This window comes from Azolla caroliniana, unplaced genomic scaffold, assembly GCF_043228905.1.
Source record: "Azolla caroliniana isolate FFs.n. ecotype wild unplaced genomic scaffold, voAzoCaro1.0.p SCAF_4, whole genome shotgun sequence".
NCBI classification, from domain to species: Eukaryota; Viridiplantae; Streptophyta; class Polypodiopsida; order Salviniales; family Salviniaceae; genus Azolla; species Azolla caroliniana.
This window is the reverse complement of record NW_028230439.1, coordinates 19,081,176-19,105,790: the sequence shown is the minus strand read 5'-3', so window position 1 is coordinate 19,105,790 and position 24,615 is coordinate 19,081,176. Positions and strand designations below refer to the sequence as shown.

At 38.3% G+C, this 24,615-nt stretch overlaps 3 protein-coding genes and 1 non-coding gene across 4 annotated transcripts; 3 read left to right on the top strand and 1 right to left on the bottom strand.

Moving 5' to 3' along the window:
* Positions 1-2,839: 2,839 nt before the first annotated feature.
* LOC147865255 (transcription factor MYC2-like) lies at positions 2,840-5,137 on the top strand. The gene has a single exon (XM_087318043.1). The coding sequence runs from the start codon at positions 2,892-2,894 to the stop codon at positions 5,001-5,003; it is 2,112 nt and encodes a 703-aa protein (XP_087174169.1). The 5' UTR covers positions 2,840-2,891; the 3' UTR covers positions 5,004-5,137.
* Positions 5,138-8,009: 2,872 nt separating this feature from the next.
* On the bottom strand, positions 8,010-13,663 carry LOC147865254 (proton pump-interactor 1-like). The gene is made up of 9 exons (XM_087318044.1): positions 13,436-13,663; positions 13,217-13,292; positions 12,353-12,939; positions 11,520-11,726; positions 11,230-11,409; positions 10,798-10,992; positions 10,226-10,324; positions 9,374-9,964; positions 8,010-8,680 (listed from the first exon to the last, which is right to left on the bottom strand). Exons 3-9 carry the CDS (start codon positions 12,824-12,826, stop codon positions 8,345-8,347), a joined length of 2,082 nt encoding a protein of 693 aa, XP_087174170.1. The 5' UTR covers positions 12,827-12,939; positions 13,217-13,292; positions 13,436-13,663; the 3' UTR covers positions 8,010-8,344.
* A 3,958-nt stretch (positions 13,664-17,621) lies between these two features.
* Positions 17,622-20,987, top strand: LOC147865253 (pentatricopeptide repeat-containing protein At5g27110-like). The gene has a single exon (XM_087318045.1). It carries the CDS (start codon positions 17,877-17,879, stop codon positions 20,169-20,171), a length of 2,295 nt encoding a protein of 764 aa, XP_087174171.1. The 5' UTR covers positions 17,622-17,876; the 3' UTR covers positions 20,172-20,987.
* Positions 20,988-22,072: 1,085 nt separating this feature from the next.
* TRNAK-CUU (transfer RNA lysine (anticodon CUU)) lies at positions 22,073-22,145 on the top strand. The gene has a single exon. It is a non-coding gene; the product is annotated as a tRNA-Lys (tRNA).
* The last annotated feature ends 2,470 nt before the right edge of the window (positions 22,146-24,615 follow it).

The window sequence follows — 24,615 nt, the reverse complement described above, 5'->3', positions numbered from 1 at the left end:
TCATACATAACAAGGAAATGTGGAAAATAAAGAATTGAAACAACTGGCGTGAAAACAAAATCGAGCTTTTTCTAACTTCAATCCCCATAAGAGCACCTATGCAGCACCCATATTGTTAAAGTGCATGTAGAGGATGGAAATCCAATCATACAAGATTAAAAGAGGATAGAGAACTTATGCCAATTGCAATTCAATTTTATTCATAAGAGACAATACATCTTTTCTTTTCTTTTTTCTGAAAAAGCACTACTTCCCATTAGTTAGCAAACGAAGTACATCAAAGTTCAACCATACTCAACAAAACTCACACTTCTCCACACAAAACTAATCATAATCCCCACCCCGTCATTTACAACAAAAGTATCCCACTGACTCTTTTTACATGGTAACTTACTTGTACCATAGCTATACATATTTACATCTCCTGTCCACTAATGGAAGCCATTGGTGGAAACAACCATCTCGATGCTTGGTAGTTCCATTTAGGCCCAGACGATGATTTTACCATCATAGGAGAACCACCCCATTTCAGCAGAAACTTTGACCAAGCCCTTTCTACTTCATCCGAGTTCCCTTCAATTGAGTCCTATCATCCGCGTAGCCAAGATACCAGCTCGAACCAAATGTTTAGCAACACCTCACCGCTTGGGAGCTTTCGTTGCTGAAAAACAAACATACATCGCCTAGTCCAAATGTGCCAAACCGAGAAACATGCCACCAACATCCATATCTCCTCAAAAAAACCAAAGTTTGTGCCAGGTTTCACTCCAACACATTGGAATACATTGCCACCCTACACTCTAAATCCATGACCATGTGGGTTTAGCTGTTCCGCCCTATCTCTTTGAAAGCAACATGTGTTGAAGGCAAATGTGTTGTTATCACAAGATTGAAATGGAAGGAGGACCTGAATGTAGAGGATGTGTTTCTTGATTTCCAATGAAGATAAAGGTCCCCTTAAGTTAGATTAAACAACCATTTGAGTATAATGTGCATGTTGAAGATATTAAATAACAAATTATTGATTGTTCTGAAGTCGTAGGAAGATGTGACACATTCATTAGTGAGAGTTAATGCAATTTGGTGGCATTTCACTAAGATCCCCCAATTCACATGACCATGAAAGACGAGACATTTATCAAATCCTTCCTAGCGCCTTCACAATATATAAATATATGGTCAAGGGAGAAATTCACTTTTCTACAATCAAGATATATTTGTTTACATGCTTGGAAGCTGTAAAAAATCCCTCACATTAGGGGCATTATCAAGAGTACTCCACACTTACTTTTTTGTCGTAAAAGGTAATGTAATGTAAAAAACCCCGCATAATGTAACATAGAGGCTTAATGCATGACCATCCGGTCTCAATTTATAGAAAACATGATGTCATATTGATTAAATGTGTGTGCATGCACGCGTGCGCGCATCTGTGTATGAGAAAGATAAAGAGAGACACGACCTTTTGATCTTAGCTTGGAGAGAGAGGATGAGTTTGATGCATTGATGTGATGTATGGTTTTAACAAAGGTGTGTGAAAGTAGGAATTTGACCCGGGATTAGTAGCCCAAGACAATTTTAAAAAATATTTGGTCGACCAGATGGTCACATAATACTATATTATTTGCATTACCTCTTTGACTAGGGATAGAATTGATCTTTTGACAATTAAAGAGAGTAAGTAGGGTTTAAACTTTAGGGTTGTGACTCCCCTCAAGTGCCTTAACCTCTGATGGAGACATGCATCCAATCTTACGAAATTGCAACCACATTATAAGGCTAGAGGTTACAACCACAAAGGCTCCAAAAAACGCATGCGTTCTTGTTGATGGCACCCATGTAGACCATCGATGTAGAAGTTTCAACACATTCAACAAAATATTTGTTTGTTTGTTTGCGATCATGGTCCAGGTCATTGGCCCTACTCCATATGTATTTTGCTCCTCTTAGCGAAGCTCAACGAAAAGGTAGAAAGAGAATGGGAACGTGGGAACGACGACGTGGCGAAGGGATCATTTCACATGGGAGTTTCACGCACCTCGATTGGGAGGTTGACGGGAGGGGGGAAGGAAAAGGAAAGGAAAGCAAGTTATGGGGCGTTTCGGAAAGTCTCAAACATCGTGAAAAGGTTTCAGAAGAATGTGGACGTGCATTTATGTATGTATGTATGTATGTATGTATGTATGTGTATATAGCCTTCTGATCCTTTTATTTATTTATTATCGTGACACGTTATTCCGCAGACGTTTCACACCAAAGCCGGGATGTTTTTTAAAGTGAAAAGGCTTCGACACCTTCGTGATCGTGTGGTGGGGGGGAGGATGCGCCGAACCCGTGTGTCGGGGTCGGGCCATGGTGATGGTGATGGTGTCACATGTATATGTGTGTGTGTGTGTGTGTGTACTCTTCTTCTTGTAGATGGGAACTTTAGGGCACCGGATGTCCTGACTCCTGAGCATGAGATAACAAAATGAACAAAAGATGATGGTGACATGGCAAATCTGCAATGTCTCTTATCATCATCATCACATACCTTCTCATGTAACTCACCACATAATCTCTGTTCCTCTTATATTACCTTTCTTTTGGTTTCTCTTTCTCCTTTAGCTCTCAAATCATTGAGAGAGAGAGAGAGAGAATGAGCTCAGCCTTCAGGATGTAAAGAGTCATCCATGATGATGAACCATGCCTGATATATTCTTCCCTGCATCAATGCCTACATCATCACCACTTTAGCCTAGTCATATACATACAGAATCCAGATCTATGCAAACCCCCCTATTGTGGTCATACCCCACACACACATGCAGATGAAGCTTTTATCCTTGCCTTTTCATAGTCCAATCCATCCCTACACCATCTGATAGATAGATTGATTGATAGATTGTTTGATGCAGCTAGATATGTCAAGAGACATGGATGTAATTGAGAGCTACTTGATGAGTGGAGATCCATGGTCCAACTCCAACTCCACAGCCGGTGTCGTCGTCGTCGATGATGCCGCAATCCTTGAGGCATTCTCCATAACCTTTTCCTCTAATGAACCATTGAAAGATGAGATGCCTAACAGTAACCCTAATTCTGGGCCTAGTAATGTTAGTAAATCCATCATACATCCTCATGTAGGATCTCAAGCTCAAAGTAACCATGAACCTCCTCCTCCATCTCTTCCTCCTCTTCCTCCTCCTCCTACCAACATGAATCACAACAGTATAGATAATCATGTTCTTCAAACCCTTGTTGAAGGGACACCCCATGGCTCTAGATTTGGCATCCCACATTGGACCTATGCTATATTTTGGCAACTAACAAACTCATCTAAGAATGAAGCAGTGCTAGGATGGGGTGATGGCTACTTCAATCCCAACAAGCTTAGTACTACTACTATTCACAAAGCTAGTGGCGATAATCGAAGTAATAGTGATGCCACTAATTCCGCATCGGAACCCACTCCTAATGATCGAGGAGGAGGCGGTGGGAGATTGGTCTCGGAGGAGGAGGGAGATCAACAAAGCGTGCGGAGGAGGATCTTGAGAGAGCTCCAAGCGCTTGTTGTGTGCCCAGATGACAATGGTGGCTGTGCCGATCCCCCAGCATTGGCGGACAGCGAGGTCACCGACACCGAGTGGTTCTTCCTCGTGTCGATGACTTGCTCTTTCCCGATCGGGAGCAATTCGACAACCCCGAGCCGCGCATTCTCCGATTCTCGCCACATGTGGGTCCAAGATGGGCCGGCCCATTCCGAGTCCATGTCCGCGTCCGCGTCTGTGTCCGGACGGAGCGGCTCCTGCTGCCCGAGAGTCGAGTTTGCGGGGAGGTTCGGGATCCGAACACTCGTGTGTGTCCCCACACCAAGAGGGGTTGTGGAGCTCGGATCGACCGATCTCATCCCCGAGGATCCTTTGGTTTTGAACCTAGTCTCTCGGCTTTTCGGCCGAATGACCGACCGCATCCCGGGCTTCACCGGCGATAATGTCGACCATCCCATGCCGAAGATGATCGTTGACAATCTCCCATTCCTTCACAACCCTACTCCCTCGAAGAAGGTATGTCCGGGGGAAACCCGGGGCAAACATGGCAGATCCTGGGAGGAGCTCCATGAGGATGATGTGGTAGAAGAGAAGAAGGCCAATGCCATGACCACCACCAGCACTATCATCATCGAGGATCGGCCAGAGGAATGTAGCGGCACGATGGTGGTGGGGACCGGGACCAGGATGGCTCGACCGGTTCCAGTCCCTTCGGGGGTCGAATCGGAGCACAATTCCGATGCCGAAGTGTCGTTGTCGAGGAACCCTGGCCCCGAGAGTAGCAGCCAGTCGGTCGCCGTGGACCAGGTCCTAGTCAAGTTGCCCGGTGGCCGGAGGAGAGGTAGGAAACCGGCCAACGGCCGAGATGCCCCCTTGAACCACGTGGAAGCCGAAAGGCAACGGCGAGACAAGATGAACCAGAGGTTCTATGCGTTGCGCGCCGTCGTGCCCAACGTGTCGAGGATGGACAAGGCGTCCCTACTAGGGGATGCGACCGCTTGCATCGAGGACCTTAAAGCACAAGTCGATCGGCTCGAGCTAGAAAACAAGGTCCTACTAACCCAACTGGCGAGTGGAGCGCCCGAGCCCGAGCCTGATACGAGAGTCCCAGAGTTCCATGAAGGTAGTATAGGTCCGGGGGGTTCACATGTGAACGCATTATTGCCGCATTCGACCGAGAGTCCGTCCTCTCGTGTTTGTCCTCATGGGAAGATGGCTATCAATGTTCAGTTCCTCTTCGGAGAGCATGCCATGGTAAGAGTAGAGTGCTCTAGCGAGAATTATTCGATCTCGAAGATGATGATGCTACTTCATGAGCTTCATATGGATGTTTATCAATCAAATGTAGCCCTTGTTCAAGGTATGCTATGCCATAACATCCTTGCAAGCACGAGAGGTTCAAAGCCCAACATGAATGAGCAACAAGTCATGGGTGCTCTCTCTAAGGGCTCTAGGAAATGTAGTTGTTGCTAAGATGATTGTCTCTACACAATAGAATTTAGACCCCCAAGGTCTTTAGTTTTCTTACCAATTAAGAAACAACTTTTTAACATTCATTCATGAAAGGTCTCTAAAGAAGGAAAGGAAACTACACGATTGATTTATCATACATTTTGAAGTTTAACAAACTTGAAAGTTTTGTAATAGTTGCTACGAAAAGATAGAATAGAGGTTCGGATCCATTTGGCTCTAGTTGTGGGACAATAGTTTTTGGCATTGATCTATGAGTACTCAAGATTTGAGGCATGTCTTAAAATCAAGGGCCATTTCGGGAACTACAACATAGTTAAGTAGCATTCCGAGACTTTATCCAAAACAAAAATAGGGATGTACATCATCATAGTTAAAAGTAAAATGTTTCTTTAATATCATTTCCTTTTGGACACTAGGAAGAGGATAAGAGTGTACGTGTTTGTCCGTATATCTTCTTCTTTGTATCTCCCCATTCACACTTTAGCACACTCCAACACTTATGACATTGACCACATGCTTTCTTTCGATAAAGAATCTAAGGATTTCATGGACTCTTCATGCACATAGTTTTCTTAATTGTTGATGTTCTCTCACCCTTCAGCTTCATGGGAAGCCTAGTGGTTACATGAATTTATTTGTGAACTCTATGAGATTCGACCATTGCTTTATGAGAAGACTCATTTATGTACCCACCACCTATAATGCAAGTGACACACCAACATATGTGCACATTTTTAATCATCTCTATGTTGCTCTCGTAAATCAAAATACAACTTCTCTAGAAAGATGAAAAGAAATGGAAATATAGGATGCGGCTCGGTAGAACATATAGTAGATCAAAAGGTGAAGAGAGCATATACATACATGCAATACTAATGGTGATGATGATGGTGGTGCATGTGGCTATGATACGAAGCCAATTAACAAAATGGAAGAGACATAACATTAGCACCTATTATGTTGTGCACAAGGCCCATACTCCAACATTTTGGGTCTCATCTATAAAACAATATGGTTGGCACAGAAGTTATCACCACTATCTGTCTATTCATGATCTTGTCCCTCTATTTATGGTCACATTCAATGCCTCCATCTCTTAAATGTAAAAATGTCAGTAATATTAGGTTATTATAAGTCTTTTGCAAGATTCTGCTTAAATTTTGGGTAATATAATAAGTTTGGAAGGATGATTTAAGATTAGACGGTCATAATCGAGCTGAGAGAGTTGTCGGTATTTCACATACCATTGCATTCAAAAATACTTCCATTCTATCCCATGCAATATCACTTAGCTACAATATTGGCTTAAACCACATTTGTTTAGTTCCTACATATCATCATTTTAAATGCTTTTCTCATGATTTTAGGCTTCTATGCATTTTCTAGAAAATTGTGAGTACAACAATATAAGAAAATAAAATGTATTACTTTGCATCATCCCACTTTTTCTATAACACGTTTGTGTTTGTGGATGGTTTGGAGATACTTGCCAACTTGAACGTCCACGAAATACCACGATCTTGTACTAGAAAGTTTTTCCTTTTAATGAGAGACCATGAACATGTTGAAGTCCACATGTTTCCTTGTATAGTATGGCACATGCCACATACGCCGTCAAGTGTACATTTTCTAGCCTGATACATTTAACCTTCACTACCCTATGGTTCTCTAGGTTTGCACAACTACAAATTGACCTCTTAACCTCGTTACAAATGAGGATACATTACAAGGATTACTAGCCATACAACTATTGTGAATTGATGGGTATCTTCATAAGGATCAATGAGATTTCATCATAAACTCTTTTGAGTGTTATACTGAAATCCACATCCCAATAAGTTCTAAAAGTATTCACTAATAGCAATCATGGTTTTGCTCCATGTTCTTACAAATTTTTCCTCTCCAAAAAGCATTTTATCTATAAAATACCTTGTGCTTTAAATATCCATTGTCCACATTCACGTTAAGGTTTCCATGTTCTTATAAAATTACCAAAATCCTTTCCCAAAAACATTATACCTATAAAACAGCTTTCTTTGTCACGCCATTTAGCAACTTCACAAAAGTATTTTGGACCTATTAAATTTTCTCTTTTTCTTTTAAAAAAAAAAACTTTCCATTTAATTTTTCTTTATTTGCAAGAGTCATTGAATTAGAGCGTAGAGAGATTCACTAATTGCACTTCAAAAACAGGCAATAACCATGTGTATCAAAGAAATCTCTTATGTTTTGTTTTATTTGTAGTAATATCAATATCTAAATCAGACAAAAAACTAAACACCCTAGAGCTTATTACTTGGTCATGGTTAGCATCATATCATCATGCTTTTACAGCTCATAATTCAAAAACAATCTAGGTTCAATGCATGCTTGAATACTTTAACTTGTGCAAATTTAGTAATGATAACAAAATTCATTGTCTCGACTAATTCAGCTTCTCATTAGTAATCAGGAAATGGTTCGAGAAGTTGAACCAACCCATGAAACAAGTAAACAGCTTAATTGATTCAGTTTAGATCAATTGAAGTTAATAAATTTGTAAATTATTCAGTTTGGCATTAGGCATTCTATTTCGGCCTGTATCTACTTACCAATATATTGGCTTAAGAGAACATGTTGGAAATATTTACTGAACATGCAATTAACTTTATAAATTATGCAAAATATTAATACAATTTGAGAACTGGGTGTACAATAGTCAACAAACCAGTTTGAGCTGATACCACAACTTAATAACTAAATTATTTGCCAAGCTCTTGAACTATCTACCTCAAACTGTTTGTTTGAAGGTTTTCCGGCTAGGTTTGATTTGGTTTGTGTTTCAAAAATTGTGAACAGTTTGGTTTGAAACAAGTTGAGATTGAGACTCCAGTCTCCCACAAAGAGCCATTGCCAATTACTAATTCATGCTCGACACAACCATTAAATATGACACTCCACAATATATACATTGAGTAAGAAGACAATGACAATAGCACTAAAATAATAATACACGGACACCTTAGCTATCAAAATTATGTTAATGTATGGAGAAAAAACGCTCCTCATATGTTTCTCATGATCATCTCTGGAGTGGACGTAAAATTGAGTCACTCACTCCGTTCCCACCATCTACACCATTTTTCAGTAGTAACATATCAAAAGAATAAACTAATGTCATTGACAACTCAATACACAAAAAGAGACTAGGATAGGCAATCCAGTTAAAAAAATAAAATAAAACTCAATTCAACTACCAATAGGACTTGTGTTGTCATCAAATAGCCAAACTCATGACGTATTGTGACTTACCACAGAAAGGGCCAGAACCACCACTAAAGCCAACAATCATCTGGGCCCAGCTATATTCTCAAAAAGAGGAAGATGGCAAGGAGGAAAGCCACAACAGCAACCGCAATATATGCCCAAAGATGAATAGGAAATGCCGACTTTTTATTCGCTCTGGGTGGAAAACTGGGTCTAGGCCCTTTGACCTCTCTTGATGGTATTTTCCTACGACCAAGTACGCTTCCTTTTTGTCCTCTATTAGATGTATGAACTACCTCAACTCCTGGTTTCTTCAAACTTTCATCTAAATTGGGTATAGCTTGCTTCTCGGCAGCTGAAGATGTATCTTCTTCATCTTGAGAAATCGAGTCATTAACTGCCGTGGCTCTGGCTACATTTTGAACTTTTTTCTGTAAAGAGCATTAACAAGGAAACAGACTCAAATCATAAGATTCATGTCTTCATTAGATTATGTATAACTTCTTTAAATGTATGAAAATGCACTTGTTTTCATGTTCTATGAATATTCCATGTTTATTCTTTGCGACACTACTAAACTTATTTATTTTCCATAAGTATTATTAAGGATTTCTAGATAATCTATGTCAAATTCCAAGATCTATAAAAACATTCTTCACACGTTCTTGTGTTTTCATAAATTTAGCATGTTTATTCTCTAAATCTATCAAGTTTCAGATGGGAAGAATTTTGTCAATTTATGTTTAAAACTATCAAGAGATAGTTGCATACTGGCTTTTACGTTTCCATAAAATTTGGCGTGTTTATGCACTCTCTAAAGCTACCAAATTTCTCAAGTGCTTGGACATTCATAAGCAGCAGATTTCGAAGTAAAAAGTAGCAGTCGAATATTTTATCCATTTTCTTTTTCATAGCCTACACATATAGTCTTTCATAACGAGCACTGGGATGTCAATCTTTCAAACAAAATATCACTCAATTTTCAATGTTTCAATGTAAATTTTGATTGAACTTTGATATCTCACTTTATCCATTGCTCCCTTCTTCCCCCCCAAAAAATAACAATTTTTCATTAAATTTTCAAAATAGTGAACCAAAATGTCATGGAGATTTAAATATCTCACCTTTTCCTTGCGCTCTGCTTCCTTCTTGGCTCGAATCTGAGCTTTCTGTTCCAATTTTTCGGCTCGTTTCTTCTTTCTCTCTTCCGCCTCCTTAGCTTTCGCTATTTGCTCCTGCCTAAGGGTCTCCTTAAGCTTGAGAGCCTGAGCTTCAAGATCAACAGGAGGCTCCTCATCAATCTGCCTCGATTTAACCACCTTTTCATTGCTTATATCATGGGAACCAGCATTTTCTTCAACATCTTCTTTAACATCCAAATGGGTTTTTGATACTTGAGAGCTTTTGGGGACTTGAGCAGTCTTCAGTACTGGATCGGTTTTTGGTATTGGAGAATTTTCCACTACTGGTATGGCACTAGGTGGTTTCGAACCTGTTATCTGAGGTTTTATCAAGGGTGACTCTGCAACTGGTCTAACACCAGCCGTGTTAGGCAAGATATAGTCGGGGTCAATTATCTGAGGCGGTTTTTCACCTGGACCTAATGACCTTCCATCCAAAGTGTCCAACCGCCGAATAGTGCTTCTTTCATTGCTTTTTATGTAATCAGCTCGAAACTTGTTGTTATTGTTCCATGTACCCATGAATACCTCTACCTGTAGCTCTCAAATTTTAGCCAAGTAGTTATTGTCAGTTATTATTTTCTGAATAAAATACCAAAATACCCACTAATGTTTTGAATATTCACAAGAATAGCCATCAGTTTCAGACATTATCTGAATGCTCCTATGAAGGACTAAGTTTTGTAGTAAAAATTAATATATCTTAATAATTGTTAAAACTTGGGCATATTCTGGTAAATATACAAGCTAGGGGTAAAACAAAACAAGTTTGTCAATGATATAAAATAAACATACATTCGTTAAGCAGAACTTTTCGAGCTCCTCCGGTTTTCTTTGCATAGCAAGCTCTTTAGCTGTTTGAATGTCACGCTTATTTTGGAAGAATGGGTCATTCTAATAAAACAAATGCAAAGAAATTAGCATCACATCTCCCTAAATCATGATACTTGAATTTTTAAGTCAAGCAAGCACACACAACCATCAATTCTCTGGCAAGTGCAGTATCCCTTCTTATTTTCATGGACATCACAAATAAACTAATATACAGTATTGATTATATATTAAGGTATTCGGAGTGCATTCTCACTTTAGAATCACAAATGCTGCATCACAGCATTGCCTTAGGAACACACACATGTATGTATATGTGTATACACACATTTATATATAATGCATAACCTGAAAGGTTATTATATTACAGTATGTGCACACAAATATGACCTAGTATGACATTATTAAACATAATCCAACGAACTATTATGTAAGTCTAGCATCCTTCTGAGAACAAACCATATGCAAAGCAAATAACAGCAAAACTTAATAAATAGCCATCCGGTATCACCATGTTGAATCAAATTGCATATTACCTTGGCGTTTTCTTGCTTCTTTAATTCCCTAAGAGCTGCAAAGGCATCTTGTTGTGCAGCATTTGCTTTGTCATACAGTTCACGTAATTCATCAATTGCAGAATTAAGTGTACTGATTTCTTTATCTATGGCATGACATTCGGCAGATGCTAGACTGTGCTCCTTTTTTATACCATCCATGTCTTGACGCAGAAACTGCACAAAAACAGATCCAATAAATATTTTACTGAACATATACAGATAAATGATCCAAAACCTCTAAATCTTTTATAAAATGACACCTGATCAGAAACCTTAAGCCTTACAATAAGTGATAGGAAATGTTAAGCCTTGCAGTATACAATGACTTGTGACTGGATAGATGCCTAAAGCCTTTTAATAAGCATGTTAAGATATGTGATAGGAAACATTACGAAAGGATTTACAATGTACCTTGTACTGGTCTTGGATATTCTCCTTCAGTCCAAGGCTTTCTGTGAGCTCTTGTTGTAAAACAGTATTAGCACAAACTTGACTGCGGGTAGACTCTAATTGTTTGATATCCCTCATTAACTGTTTCTCCTCTTTTAAGGAGATGCTCTCATGTTCAATCCTATACTCAAGTTCTCCAATCTGAAAACCAACATTTCCAAGTGAATAAAACAAACATATGAAAAACATCTCGACATAAATAAACAAATAAATGGGGCAAAATCTTACTCCAGGGAAACTTAAAAGCTTACCCTCTCATTGAGTTCCTCTTCTGAGGAACAAATCTCTTGACCTTTCCCTCGAACATTGGTATTACCATTGCTATGAGCACTTCGAAACTTGTTCAGAGCAATGGAGAAGGGCTCCATTTCTGTGCGTTTACCTTGGATAGCAGCAAAACATGCTCTCTCTTTCTCTCTCAAGGGTTTCAACTTGTCCAGAAGCTCAAACTTTCGAGTCTGAAACTCGAAATGAGAAACAAATAATCAAAAACTACGATCATCGTCATTCACATACATTGAAATTATCATCAATGACAGTTATAATCATCAACGGAAGAGAGAAAAAGTCTGAAACCTTCCATCTGAACCTCAGAATGAGCAAATATAATAAAAAAGTCATTACCATCACCACTCAAACGGGCTGAAATATTCACAAGTATAGCTAAACACACACACCTCGGATCATATATAATCATTACTATCCCTCCTAAAGGCTGAAACACTAAAAAAATACGACTACCACAAGCCTCATCAGATCACTTACCCACCATTATCAGCATTTCTTACACAGATTGTAATACTCATAAATACAGCTGATACACGGCTTCTTGGATCGTAAACCCACCATTATTCACACAGACTTACAAAAAAAATTCCAGATCTTAAACCTGCCACCATCATTATTGGCTCAAATATGCAAACAATAAAGCTAATACAAGCCTCTCAGATCACCAACCTAGCATCATCATCCTCACTCATAGAGACTAACTAAATACTGTAAAAACGTGGCTACATAAAAGCCTCCAATGAGATGATAAATTTATATCCACAAATATAAAAGGGGGGTTGCAGAAACAAATTACCTTAATTTCTTGCATAGAGACCTTATGTGCATCCCTCTTCTTAATTGTCTGTTCTAGCTTTGCTTCAGCCAATCTGATCTCATTTCTTAGCTTCTCATCAACAGATCTAGGGATTCTGATAAGGTAAAAAGTATGCCTTTTTGGAGCTATCCATGGTTGCTCAGGAACAGCAGGGAGAACAACAGGAGCTCCATCTACACTAATCCAACCAGAACCATTAACTTCATTATTATTCGAACCATTGATCCATTCAGATATCTCTTTTTCACCATGAACTCCTCTGTTCAAATGCAAATTATCTGTTCCATGGGTTTTTTCTTTATTCTCCTGATGTGATTTTACGCTATTCTTGTCATCCACAGAAGAATCTTGGGCAGATGCAAAATTGGGATCTATGATGGGATCTTGAATGGATTCCCCGTTGCTTACAACACCATTTTGATATGGTACTGCGGTCTCGATAACAAGATCCATTTGTTGTTAAATTCTAATTTCTAGATCAAATTGGTAATCCTAGAGCAAATTCCAATTCGAGAGAAGATTTATCTCGATTGAACAAAATTCTGGTGGGATTTAACAAATCAAATCTGCCAAATTCAGAGGAAATGGGATAGTATTAGGTAAAATCTGAGTCACATTAAAGAGCTTCAATCATGTCTAAATTTAGGGAAGAAATACAAACCTTAGATCCTTAAGTTGCACTCCTGCTAAATTAGAGATTATTTAAAATTTTGATCTGGCTAACTTTGATAGGATCTATGCAAAATTCTGCTAAATTTGGAGAGTACAATTAGCAAAAATTAAAGAGATATAATTAGCTGTAGAAATAAAAAAAGAATTCAAATCTAGAACAAAAAACCTAACCAGTTTGAAAAGGTCAAGCCTTCGAATTGAATGGGCTTTCAGATTTAGAGACAATTTGATAAGTACGGAACAAAATCTGCCAAATTTGGAAGATGAGAAACAGATATTAGTTATGATACTGTTGGAAATATCAAAGGACAGATAGAAAAAAAAAACATTGCTAAATCTAGAAGACGACAATAGTACTAACCAACAATGAAAGAGAACAAATTTACTCACATTAGAACTAGCGCCCAAATTAGCGATGGAGATCTGCAGACTTTAATGCTCTGCAAAAGAGCCAAAAACAATGGTGAAGGATAAACGCAAGATTATGACAGAGACAGCGAGAGGTGAGGGGCAGAGATGTGAAGATCTACACGGTGAAAGAAAACTACAAAGAAGGAGAAGTATTACACACGAAGGAATTACTCAGCTAGAGAGAGAGAGAGAGAGAGAGAGATCTGAAAACGGGAAAAAGAAGGAGAAGAAGAAAAGAAGCAAGCAAGAAACATGTGTGTTGATTTGCAGAGAGAGGAAGGAGGGGGAGTATGTATATCAGACCTTTTTGTTAAGTTGGTTCCCTTTTTAAGTTTCTGTCGCTGACTCTCTCTCTCTCTGTCTCTGCGTTTCTGGATTTTCTTTCTTGGGTCTTATTCTTCTCGATCGATCGATCGATCGATCGACAGAGACAGAGAGAAACAGAGAGAAACAGAGACAGACAGAGAAACAAAGAGAAAGACAGAAAATGAAGGGTTCAATGTTTTCACTAAACGAAAAATAGAGGGAGGGCTAAAAACTAAGAAAGAGGCCAACCAAAGTTAGAGAGAAAGAAAGAAAGATATATTAACTTTCTTTTAAGAAGGGCCCAAATGGTCTATAAGAAAGACCAAACAAGAGATTATACATTATAAGAGAGAGAGAGAGAGAGAGAGAGATGGGTTGGGGTGCGGTTACGGCCATCCGGGGGGTTATATCTCCGCCTTTGGCCATATCATTACCCGGCAAGTGTTTCGTTGCCTTCTTTTCTATGGGCTTTTTCGTTTCCTCGAGTGCGTTTTTAGAGCTAGCTAACTAGCATGCTGGCACCCACACCACATATATATGTATTATCCTATAGGTATTTTTGTCCTCGTACTAGTGTGCCCGACTAGCCAGGATACTTTGGGGTGGGATGGATGTGGTACCAATATAAATTGGTTATAATTTAGGAGCATGATGGAAAACACGTTTGGTGTCCTTATAACAAATAAATAAATAAATTTTGGGACATTAGGATTCACACAACAATCACCATTCCTCTTACTGTTTTGGATCCAAGTGCAATTAACATTGGAGTTTTACTTATGTATGTAAAGCTACTATGACTATGATGGCAAAAAACAAATATCCCCGACTTTAGAAACATGTGGAAATATTTTCCTAAAGCATACAAACGTTTACATATTTGTTGTATAAATACAAGAGTGGACTTTTTCAAGAGGTAGACAAACTAGCAAATCGAGGCACGCGCGAAGAATGTCTATAAGTAGCTTGCAACACCCTTTATCGACACATATGAAAACTTACGATCACAAAAGGACATATAGTGCAACGAAAATACTCGTGGTCCAAAAGAATATAAGCGAAAGAAAAACATATTGATTACATAAACATAGGAATAAGCATTAGTAATGTTGTAAGGAGATGAGGCTACAAGAGTTTATTTTGGGCGGCCATACTATCCCTTGCCTAATTAGTGTAGAATTGGCAAAAGTTAATTGGGTCATGGAAGATGATGGTGTGACATCCTTCAGAATGACTTTTAATATATGATCACGCATGGTGCGCTAGCTACCCTTCGTGCTCACTTGCAAAATATACTTCTATGGTGGAAAACACAAAGGCTTGCATGCCCCTTAGAAATAGATGTAGAATACATACGAGAAAGCAAAGGATTTCAATATTCACCACATATGATCATACTTGGGATCATCACGATACAAACAACATCCTTATGGATGATTAGTTGTTGAAGATTAGCAGTAAGTAAAGTAGATATTATTGAGAATTAAGATGGAAAAATGTTATTCAAACACAAGAAGTTAGTTGCTTATAACAATAAAAAAGTTGTGGCAATAGGAATTCTTGAATATCACCCATACTATTCCGACCCAAGTGCATTTTCAAGCTTTGGTAATGTATTGATGCTAGTGCGGTAGAGGTGGCAACCATTTACACCTTATAGAAACATGTACAAATTTTTTAGTAGAGCCTTCACATAAGTTGATTGTTTGCATAAGTACAAAAGTAGACTTTCTTTTTTATTGGGAAGACAAAGTAGACAAGAGAGGCACGATCAAATAATGGCTTTACGCTTTTTCGCCTAGACATATGAGTACAGACAAAACTTACAATTCAAAAGGATAGTTGCATTCCAAATGGATAGAACACACAACTACATGATAGATGAATGCATTGGACTAGTTATATTAGCATGAACAAATAAACACATAGTACAAAAACATAGGGAACAAGGATAAAAAAATGTAGTACGGAGATGAGGCCACAAAAATTCATTTCCGTTACTTGGGTCACCTTACTAACCTTGTCTACATCGATGGTGGCTACAATTTCATAAATGCAAGTTGTTTATTATGGCATGCATTCTTGAATGTGTCCCCGTACGAGATGTACGGAGAGTCAGTGTGATGAGCGAGGGTCGAATGTTATCATGATGTTGTTGTGTATGTGTAGGGGACATAAATGTAATTGTGAGTCTATACGTATGTGAACACATGCACACGTGTGTGCATGTGGATGGATACGAGGAGGTGTGAGTGAGTGTCCAGTATGAATGCTCGAGGGGGCTTACACCCCTATGTATCTACCCCCTCTTGTACTATTTAACCCCCTTATGGGGAATGAATGAAAGATGAATGACCATTTTCTCTCTCAATCTCACTCTCTCTTGTCATCTCTCTTTCTCTCTCTCTCCCCCTCAACGTTGAATCCCCCACCCCGCAATGCTTCTCAATGCACATGATCTCTCTCGCCATCAATCCATACTCTCCATCATCATCATAACCACCATGTCTATCTTTATCATGATTATCATCGTCCTTAACCCTAACCCTAAAACATATAACAGAATGCTACAGCTTGCTCACTTAACATTATTATCACAAGCTCACTTAACATTATTATCAGTGCTTCATCTTAACTACCATTAGAATTGGTGCTCATTTTTTAATTGAAGTATATGGCACACACCTATAGTAGACATGTCCCTCAATAACGAGTTTCTTGTAATGGTACAACCTTTTTGTCAAGATGATATCAACTCCACAAAGCCAAAAACGGGAGAACTATGGTTGGGACATAGATCTAAGACTAATCTAATGCATTGTATCGATCAATCATTTGCATCGTTGTCTAGACTCTATTAACTATGCCTTATTAAATGACAATCCACATAGATGTCCAAACATTGCGTCGTAATTTCTTAAATACAGTTGTGTAAATTATACTCATTGAATGATAATCCACATACTAGTTGCTCATGCCCTTTGTGACTTACACATAATTGTATAAACTATAATTTCATCAAATGATAATCCACGTAATTGTCCATACTCATTGACTTGCACATATTCAAGTAAGAGTATGGTTTTATCAAAATGACAATCCTCATAGTTGTCTAGAATCTATGACTTACTCACAATTGTATAGACTCGATGATTTACACATAATTGTCTCAACAATGGTTTTATCATGCCATAATATTCACAATTATCCAGAGTCTGTGACTTATTAACTATGGTATTGTTGAACGGCAATCCACATGGTTGTCTAAACTTTGGAACCTACACATGATTTGTAGTTTTATCAAGCACTAATCCGCATAAAATGTCTAAGATTGGTGTGGCTTACACTTAGCGTGCAAACTACGCCCTTATCAAGCAACAATTTCTCACACCACACAATTGTTGCCTAGGCGTAGTCACTTACACATGGTTGTTCTAATGGAGCCGGCAATGTTGTCGAGACCTTTGTGGCTTATTATGCATAGTTGTGCAAAACCACATTTTTTTACGAGATGACACAAATCATGGGGGCAATACAAATTATTGGTCCCGACTTTTGAAACTACTAGGTTTTCCTTTGACTATGATATGGTATATATCTGCATAGTGGTCTCAGGTCGGGAAATGGAGAGATGGTTCACGCAAATGTCCGGGAGTCCATGGACAGGGATCGACGAGACCGGTGGTCTCATGGACACCCAGGGAACTAAAATGGAATGAATTAGTTAAAACTTAAGCCACTAAAATGAGCGAGTCAATTGAGTGACCCCCTCACATACTACCTAACAAAACAGCAAATCATTAGAACACAATTGAAAGCTTGCATGGTGATGGAGGCACAGATGAGCTTTGCCTCTTCTTCTTCACATCATACTACCCCTGCCCTTCAAGCTACCCCCAACCTCTGCGCCTCCCATGGAGCCCATCATCTCTCAGAGACCATCCACCTTCTCTCTCGACACCACGCCGCTCCCGCGACAATACCCAAGTCTGTTTTCTATCGACTCCTCCGATGTTGCACCGATAAGCAAGATATTGCTTCAGGTAGAAGTTTATACAATCTCTTTACGAGGTGTTTCGCCGGCGACCCATACCTGGTTTGCCATTTCATTCGCATGTTTTCGTCATGTGGTAGCTTGGTTGATGCTAACAAGGCCTTTAGAAATTTAGTTAATCCTAATGTATATGCATGGGGTGCCATCATCAATGCACATGTTAGATTTCTGTGCAAAAAGAAAGCTTTTGAATTGTATCTCGAGATGATCAAAACGCATGTCCAGCCAGATGGCCATGTATTCGTTGCGGTTATCAAAGCATGTGCTTCAAAAGAAGGCCTTTTATATGGAAGAGAAATACATAGGAAAGTTCAAGAGAGTGGTTTGAAACCGGACATTGTCATTGATAATGCTCTCATTGATATGTACATGAAATGTGGCAGTCTAAAGGAGGCTTGTGAAGTGTTTGAGGGTTTGAAGGTTCGAAATGTGGTCACATGGAATGCAATGATTTCGGGTCATGCACTGAGTGGACATTCTGAAGATACCTTTCATCTTTTTATAAGGATGCTAGAAGAGAGAGTAATGCCTAATTGCATCACTTTTTCGAGTATACTAAAAACCTGCTGTGCATCATCATTTCTTTGTGATGGAAAACTTCTACATTCTCATTGCGTTGAATGTGGTTGCGAGAGAGATGCAATTCTGTCTAGTTCTCTCATGGATATGTATGCCAAGTGTAGAAGCCTAGAGAATGCACAAAGTGTCTTTGATAAATTGTCTACACGGACAGTTGTCACATGGACAACGATGATTGCAGGATATTCACAACATGACGCCAGTGAAGAATCTCTCAAAAATTTTCAAAGAATGCTACAAGAGGGTATAGAACCAAATGCAATCACAATTGCTACTATTGTGAAAGCATGTGCTAGTGGAGAAGATCTAGCCTATGTAAGGTTAATCCATATTGGAACCATTAGGAAGGGCTTTGAGTCAGATCTAGTGGTTGGTAGTGCACTTGTTGATGCATATTCTAAACATAGTAGCATTGAAGATGCGTACAGTGTGTTTGATGGACTAAGGGAAAGAAACGTGGTTACATGGAGTGCAATAATTGGAGGTTGTGCTCATACACCTGGGCATGGTTTGCAAGCTTTGCAACTTTTCCAGGAAATGCAATCTAAAGGCATAGCACCTGATACTGCTACTTTTGTGAACATTTTAAAAGCCTGTTCAAACCTTGAGGCGCTTGAGCATGGTAGATTACTTCATTTCACCATAATTGAGGCAGGATTTGAGTGTCACGAGTTTGTTATAAGCAGTGTTATTGATATGTATGCGAAATGCCGAAACATTGATGATGCACGCAATATGTTTGACAAATTGCAGCATCGTGACATGGTGATATGGAGTTCTATGATTTCTGGTTATGTTGTGCATGGATATGATCAAGATGCCATCAAACTCTTTCATGAAATGGTACACGGAGGATTTGTCCCTGATACAATTACTTTTATCAGCACATTAAAGTCGTGCTCCAATTTAGGAGCTTTATTGGAAGGAAAACTAATACACAGTTATATTCTTGAAAGTCAACTTGAAACTATTGTGCATGTCGGTAATTCGCTGATAGACATGTACACTGTATGTGGGTGTATAGAGGATGGGAAAAATGTGTTCAATGGATTACAAAGAAAGAATAATGTGAGTTGGACTACAATGGTATCAGGCTATGCACTAGCGAAGAATTATAACTCAGCACTCAAATATTTCCAAGGTATGCAAAAAGAGGGGTGGAAGCCAGATGGTGTATCTTTGATTAGCGTGTTATCTGCTTGTAGTCGAGAAGCTCGATTACTCGAGGGTTGCCAGCACTTTGAAGTAATGAACAGTCAAAATGTTGCACCCACGCTAGATCATTATAACTGCATGATTGATCTCCTTGGTCATGCTGGACACTTGGAAGAAGCAATTGATTTACTTCAATGCATGCCATTCATGTTTGATGTGACTGGATGGATATCTTTGCTTACTCATTGCAGACAACAATGCAACGTGGAGATTGGAAGACACTGTTTTGATCATGTTGTGGCATTGAATGGAAAGAAAGCTGGTGCTTATATGCTTATGCACAACTTATATAAGAGTGCTGGCATGAAAGACGAAGCATGCTTTATAGAAAATCTGCGCTTGTCTGCAAATGCATGGAAGAAACCTGGACAAGCGGCCATTGAGGTGGACAATAAAGTGTACGATTTCTTTGTTAGTGACAGGCGACATCCTCAAAGAAAGGATATATATGATAAACTGTATGCGTTAAATATGTACTTTGAGGAGGAAGGGTACAACTCTCTTGTTGACACTTTTTTGAGTCCAGTCTCAAATGCAAGGTACATAAAGATGGACTTATGAAAACAGTGTTCTCTGATTGCAACCTATGACTAATCTTTGTTATCTTAAAAGGTGGCATGCTCAGAATCTTGGGTTTGAAGTGTATAATATTGTATTCATGTCAATAAACGACATCCCAAAATGAAGGATGCATATATCCTATGACAAATCACGGTTTCCTGAGAGGATGCCATACTTGATATAGCCTGAGATTTAAATGTTGTATCTAACAAACGTCCTAATTTGAAGGATGCGTATTAGAAGCCACCTGCAGGGTGTCTTGTCTATGACACTCTTAACAGGTTGACACAATGCTTTGCCAATAAATTAGGACATTGGTCTTCCTAAATTATGCAATGGGCAGAAATGCAAAACCTCGAGTTTGCGGAAGACTACTATGGTGCAATCACTAAGACATGCAAAAAGAAGTGATATGTAGCCCTGGATGTGCTCAACAATTGATTGACATGAAACAATCTAACACTGATGTAACATTCTTTTGATGGTGGCACTAACATTAGGATGGACAATCAAGGGAATGCACCTTTCTGGGGAACTGAGCAACAATATAGATGCCAAAATGCACAAAGACATGATACTTCGACAACCATCCCTGATCCATGAGGGCATCCTAGCTTCTACCCTACACAAAAACAACATTGTAAAAACTTTCTACGTATGCTCATGCAGGATTATCCTGCATTCTTGGGAGGTTAAACAATCTATGAACACCCCCCTTCCACATTAAAATATTGTAAAGGAACAACGAAATCTGAACATTGTATTGAAATGACCTGATGTAAATACTGCAATGAAAATCATATAAACTTGGCCTATGTTATGTTTTAAGCTTTTGCGATTAGTATGTGCTTAACCTTAAGCATTTTGAATTGGTTACCCTCATATGTTAGTAAACTAAATCTCATTCCATCTATTTCACAAAGTCTTGTATCCTAACCAAATTTAGATATGGTAACAACCCAACAAAGAGATGGCTGTCAAGTTTTTTCCACAATTTCATTTTCTTTGGCCTTTGCATTTAACTTTTAACCCTTTTTTAGACCAGATCTACTTCAATAAAGCAAAATTCAATATGCAAATTTGTGTTTGACACCAAGTGGAATCATTAATTAAGAAGAAAAAATCTTGAAACATATAATTGAAGAACCACATAAAACCCACATGAGGTAAAATCATGATTTGCAAAGAAGAAAACCTCAGAAACACATTGTTCATAATTGATCAAAACATTACTCGCTTATAAAGAGAGAACAATAACAATGCCAACACATGCATGCAACCCTAAAGAGTTTGGACATACCTTGCATATGTATATGCATACACATATGTGTATACAAAAGGATACATAGGTATACCTATACATGCACAAAGATATTATATATACACAAATATATAGGTATCATACACATTGATGTGCACATAAACATACGTCCAAACACTATGTACATTATGAACATACACACACATAGATGTGCACAATGGCACACTCTTCACACACACTTTCACTTTCACATATACATATAATACATACACACATACATTGGCGTGCAATCTTTCTAGAATCGTTAGCAATGTCTTGCCTAAGAAAAAAAATGCTTCCTATCATGAAAGGTTATATGCACTGCACCATTCAAGAACTCTCATTAAAATTGACCGACTTTTGAGGAAGTGAGAAGAAGACATGGCTTGAATGCACACCGTTGTCGTTGACCACTAACCTATCTAGGAATGATTCAAACACTAGCTATGGAAATTATATATTGGTGACTCAGTGCCACACGCTTAAATGAGCAAGAATTAGCATGTATCTGATGGATCCCCATCGTCTCCATTTCATGTGGTAGAGTTTCTATTGTATATATTATGTATAGATAAGTAGTATTAAGACAGACTATATCAAAGCCGGCCTAGCTCAGTTGGTAGAGCGCAAGGCTCTTAACCTTGTGGTCATGGGTTCGAGCCCCATGGCCGGCGTTTTTAAAATATATGTTAATTTGTTGCTACCTTTAAAAACTCTCAACCTCCTCCTCCCGTTTATGAACCGCAAAAGGTTCTTCGAATTTTGTGAGCCCAAACCATGAAACACACCCACCAATCAATCGGACCTAGGATACACACTCCTCCAACATTTTTTTAAATTATTTTTTTTCCAAAAATTCCTCCAACTTTGATTCTTGATCACATATTTGTGACGGGCTCCATTTTGTAAAACATTCGATCCTTTGTTTAGTTATGTGTGAGATGGATGGAAGCAAGAGAGTTGTGGGGTGAGTCAAAACCATGCTTCGAGCAAATTACTAAAAACTGTTGCCAACCATTGTGATAGGTATAAGGTATAAGAACATAAGAAAGAGATCAAATTCCATACTCACGACACATGAGGTATAAATATAGGGAAGAGATTAGACTTAAATACCGAGGTAATGTGTTATGTGATCCATGAAAAGGAATAATATTGGGGGAGGAGGGTGTGCAAACATCCAAATTTGCCCCTCCGAATAATGATATCAAAATGTGTCAAAGTCACAATTTCTTTAGAGGAATAGTCGCTCTACATCTTCAGTGCAATAAAAGGAAATCATCAAAGAAACAATGTACATTGGAATCGCCATCCAAGAAGGGTTAAAAACTTGTTTGAGAGGAGGCCATTGTTCCAACCCCTATACAAAGTAGAGTGATGTGAGATTAAAAAGGGAATGTGAATGCATAGAAATAGGAAAACAAAAATCAACATTTGACATGTCTATAGAATCATGATCTAGTTTCTAGTGTGCCCCCAAATAAACGATCAAAATTGTGTACCTTTAACCCCCTTTTAATTTCCAATTCAAGATTTGTCAAATACCCAAATGATTCCCCATCATCATATTACAAAACGTAAGGAATTTAGGTTCTCCCATCTATGTTTCTCACTAGAAAGTTGTGGATTATAAGCCATTCAAACTACATATCACTCTTTTACGAACACAAAAATATTAGTTAAGACAACTAGCTAACTCCAACCCTTCATCTATACAAATAGTTTGCTATATCATGCCCTCACATTCTTCTTGAATAAGGTATTGATTTGGAACTAAGAAAACACCAATTATTTTAAGTCGACCCTGGACCCACGCAAACGTTAGGTTTACGATATCTACTTAGTATTGCAACCAATTTCAAAATGCTAGTTGAACAACTCACCAACTAAAATGATTTGGTCAATACTCAGGAACCATGACATTTTTGACATCTTTATTTACAATGGCAGAACATTGACATGAACATTAAAATCAAATGCACACCTAAAATAAGGACAAACTATGTCCTCATCACGTTAAGTCGAGAGTTTTGAGTGACCATACAACATATGCTGGTAAACTTTTCTTTATCTTCACACATGGGAAAGAGTATGTTTGTTGTCGTCAATACACATGGTAAATAAACATGGTCTTCATACAAAAGATATGGATCACGAAAACTACGTTGTTTTTTTTTTCTATAAGTTTGGAATAGAAGGTGTTCTACTCCTCTCGGTAGAGCTTTGCTCTCTCTAGTATGTATTTACCTTCCTTATAGCGCTCCGCCTCATTATATGCCTTCTCATACTTCCAACCAAGGACTTGTTTACACGTACGACAACTAATGTCTGCTACCGTATGGAGCCCAGTTCGAAGCTCACGATCGACTTGTTTGCCGACCGATATATTGGCGACTTTCCAAAAGAGGAAGGCTCGCCCCGACTTTCCCTTCAATCAAGAGAATTTAGGATTGACCAAACATTCATTTAATAAAGATGAAAATTAGAACAAGCTTCTATAATCAAATTGCAGCTTCCTTATAACCTCATATAAAATTTCATTATGATTGCTAACACTAAATGATTGAAGACACAAAATACAAATATTCTCAACTGAATAGTTTGATACAAACAAACATAAAAAAGGACACTTCAATTATAAGTATCCCATTCACAAGAAGTATTAATTAAGAAGCCAAGATTCCAATTAAGACAGCATAAACTCGGAAAACAGAAATAAGATTAGCATTCTAATAACATCATTAAAACTAACATTGCAACGAAACTAAACCAACAATCATATTAATATCAAACTAAACCCTAAATTAATCAATATTAGTTTAGTTTAGTCAGACAAAACCTAACAGCAATATCAATGATCGAAACACCTAAAACCCAGACAGACCTGGAAGCAAACGAAACAATTTGAAGTTATTTCATAACAAAAAATCAATCGATTGCAGACTGCCATGACATAATAATAGATAGGTATGGATTCAAACTAATTTAATTCAAATCGATATCATGAGCACATGATTTGGATTTGATTATCCGCCTTCCAAAGAAGGAAAACAACGCCAGCATTAATTCATCAAAATTCAATAGAACCTTTTTTTTTTTTTAATCAATATGCAGAAAAACTGAAACTATATATATACAAAAAGG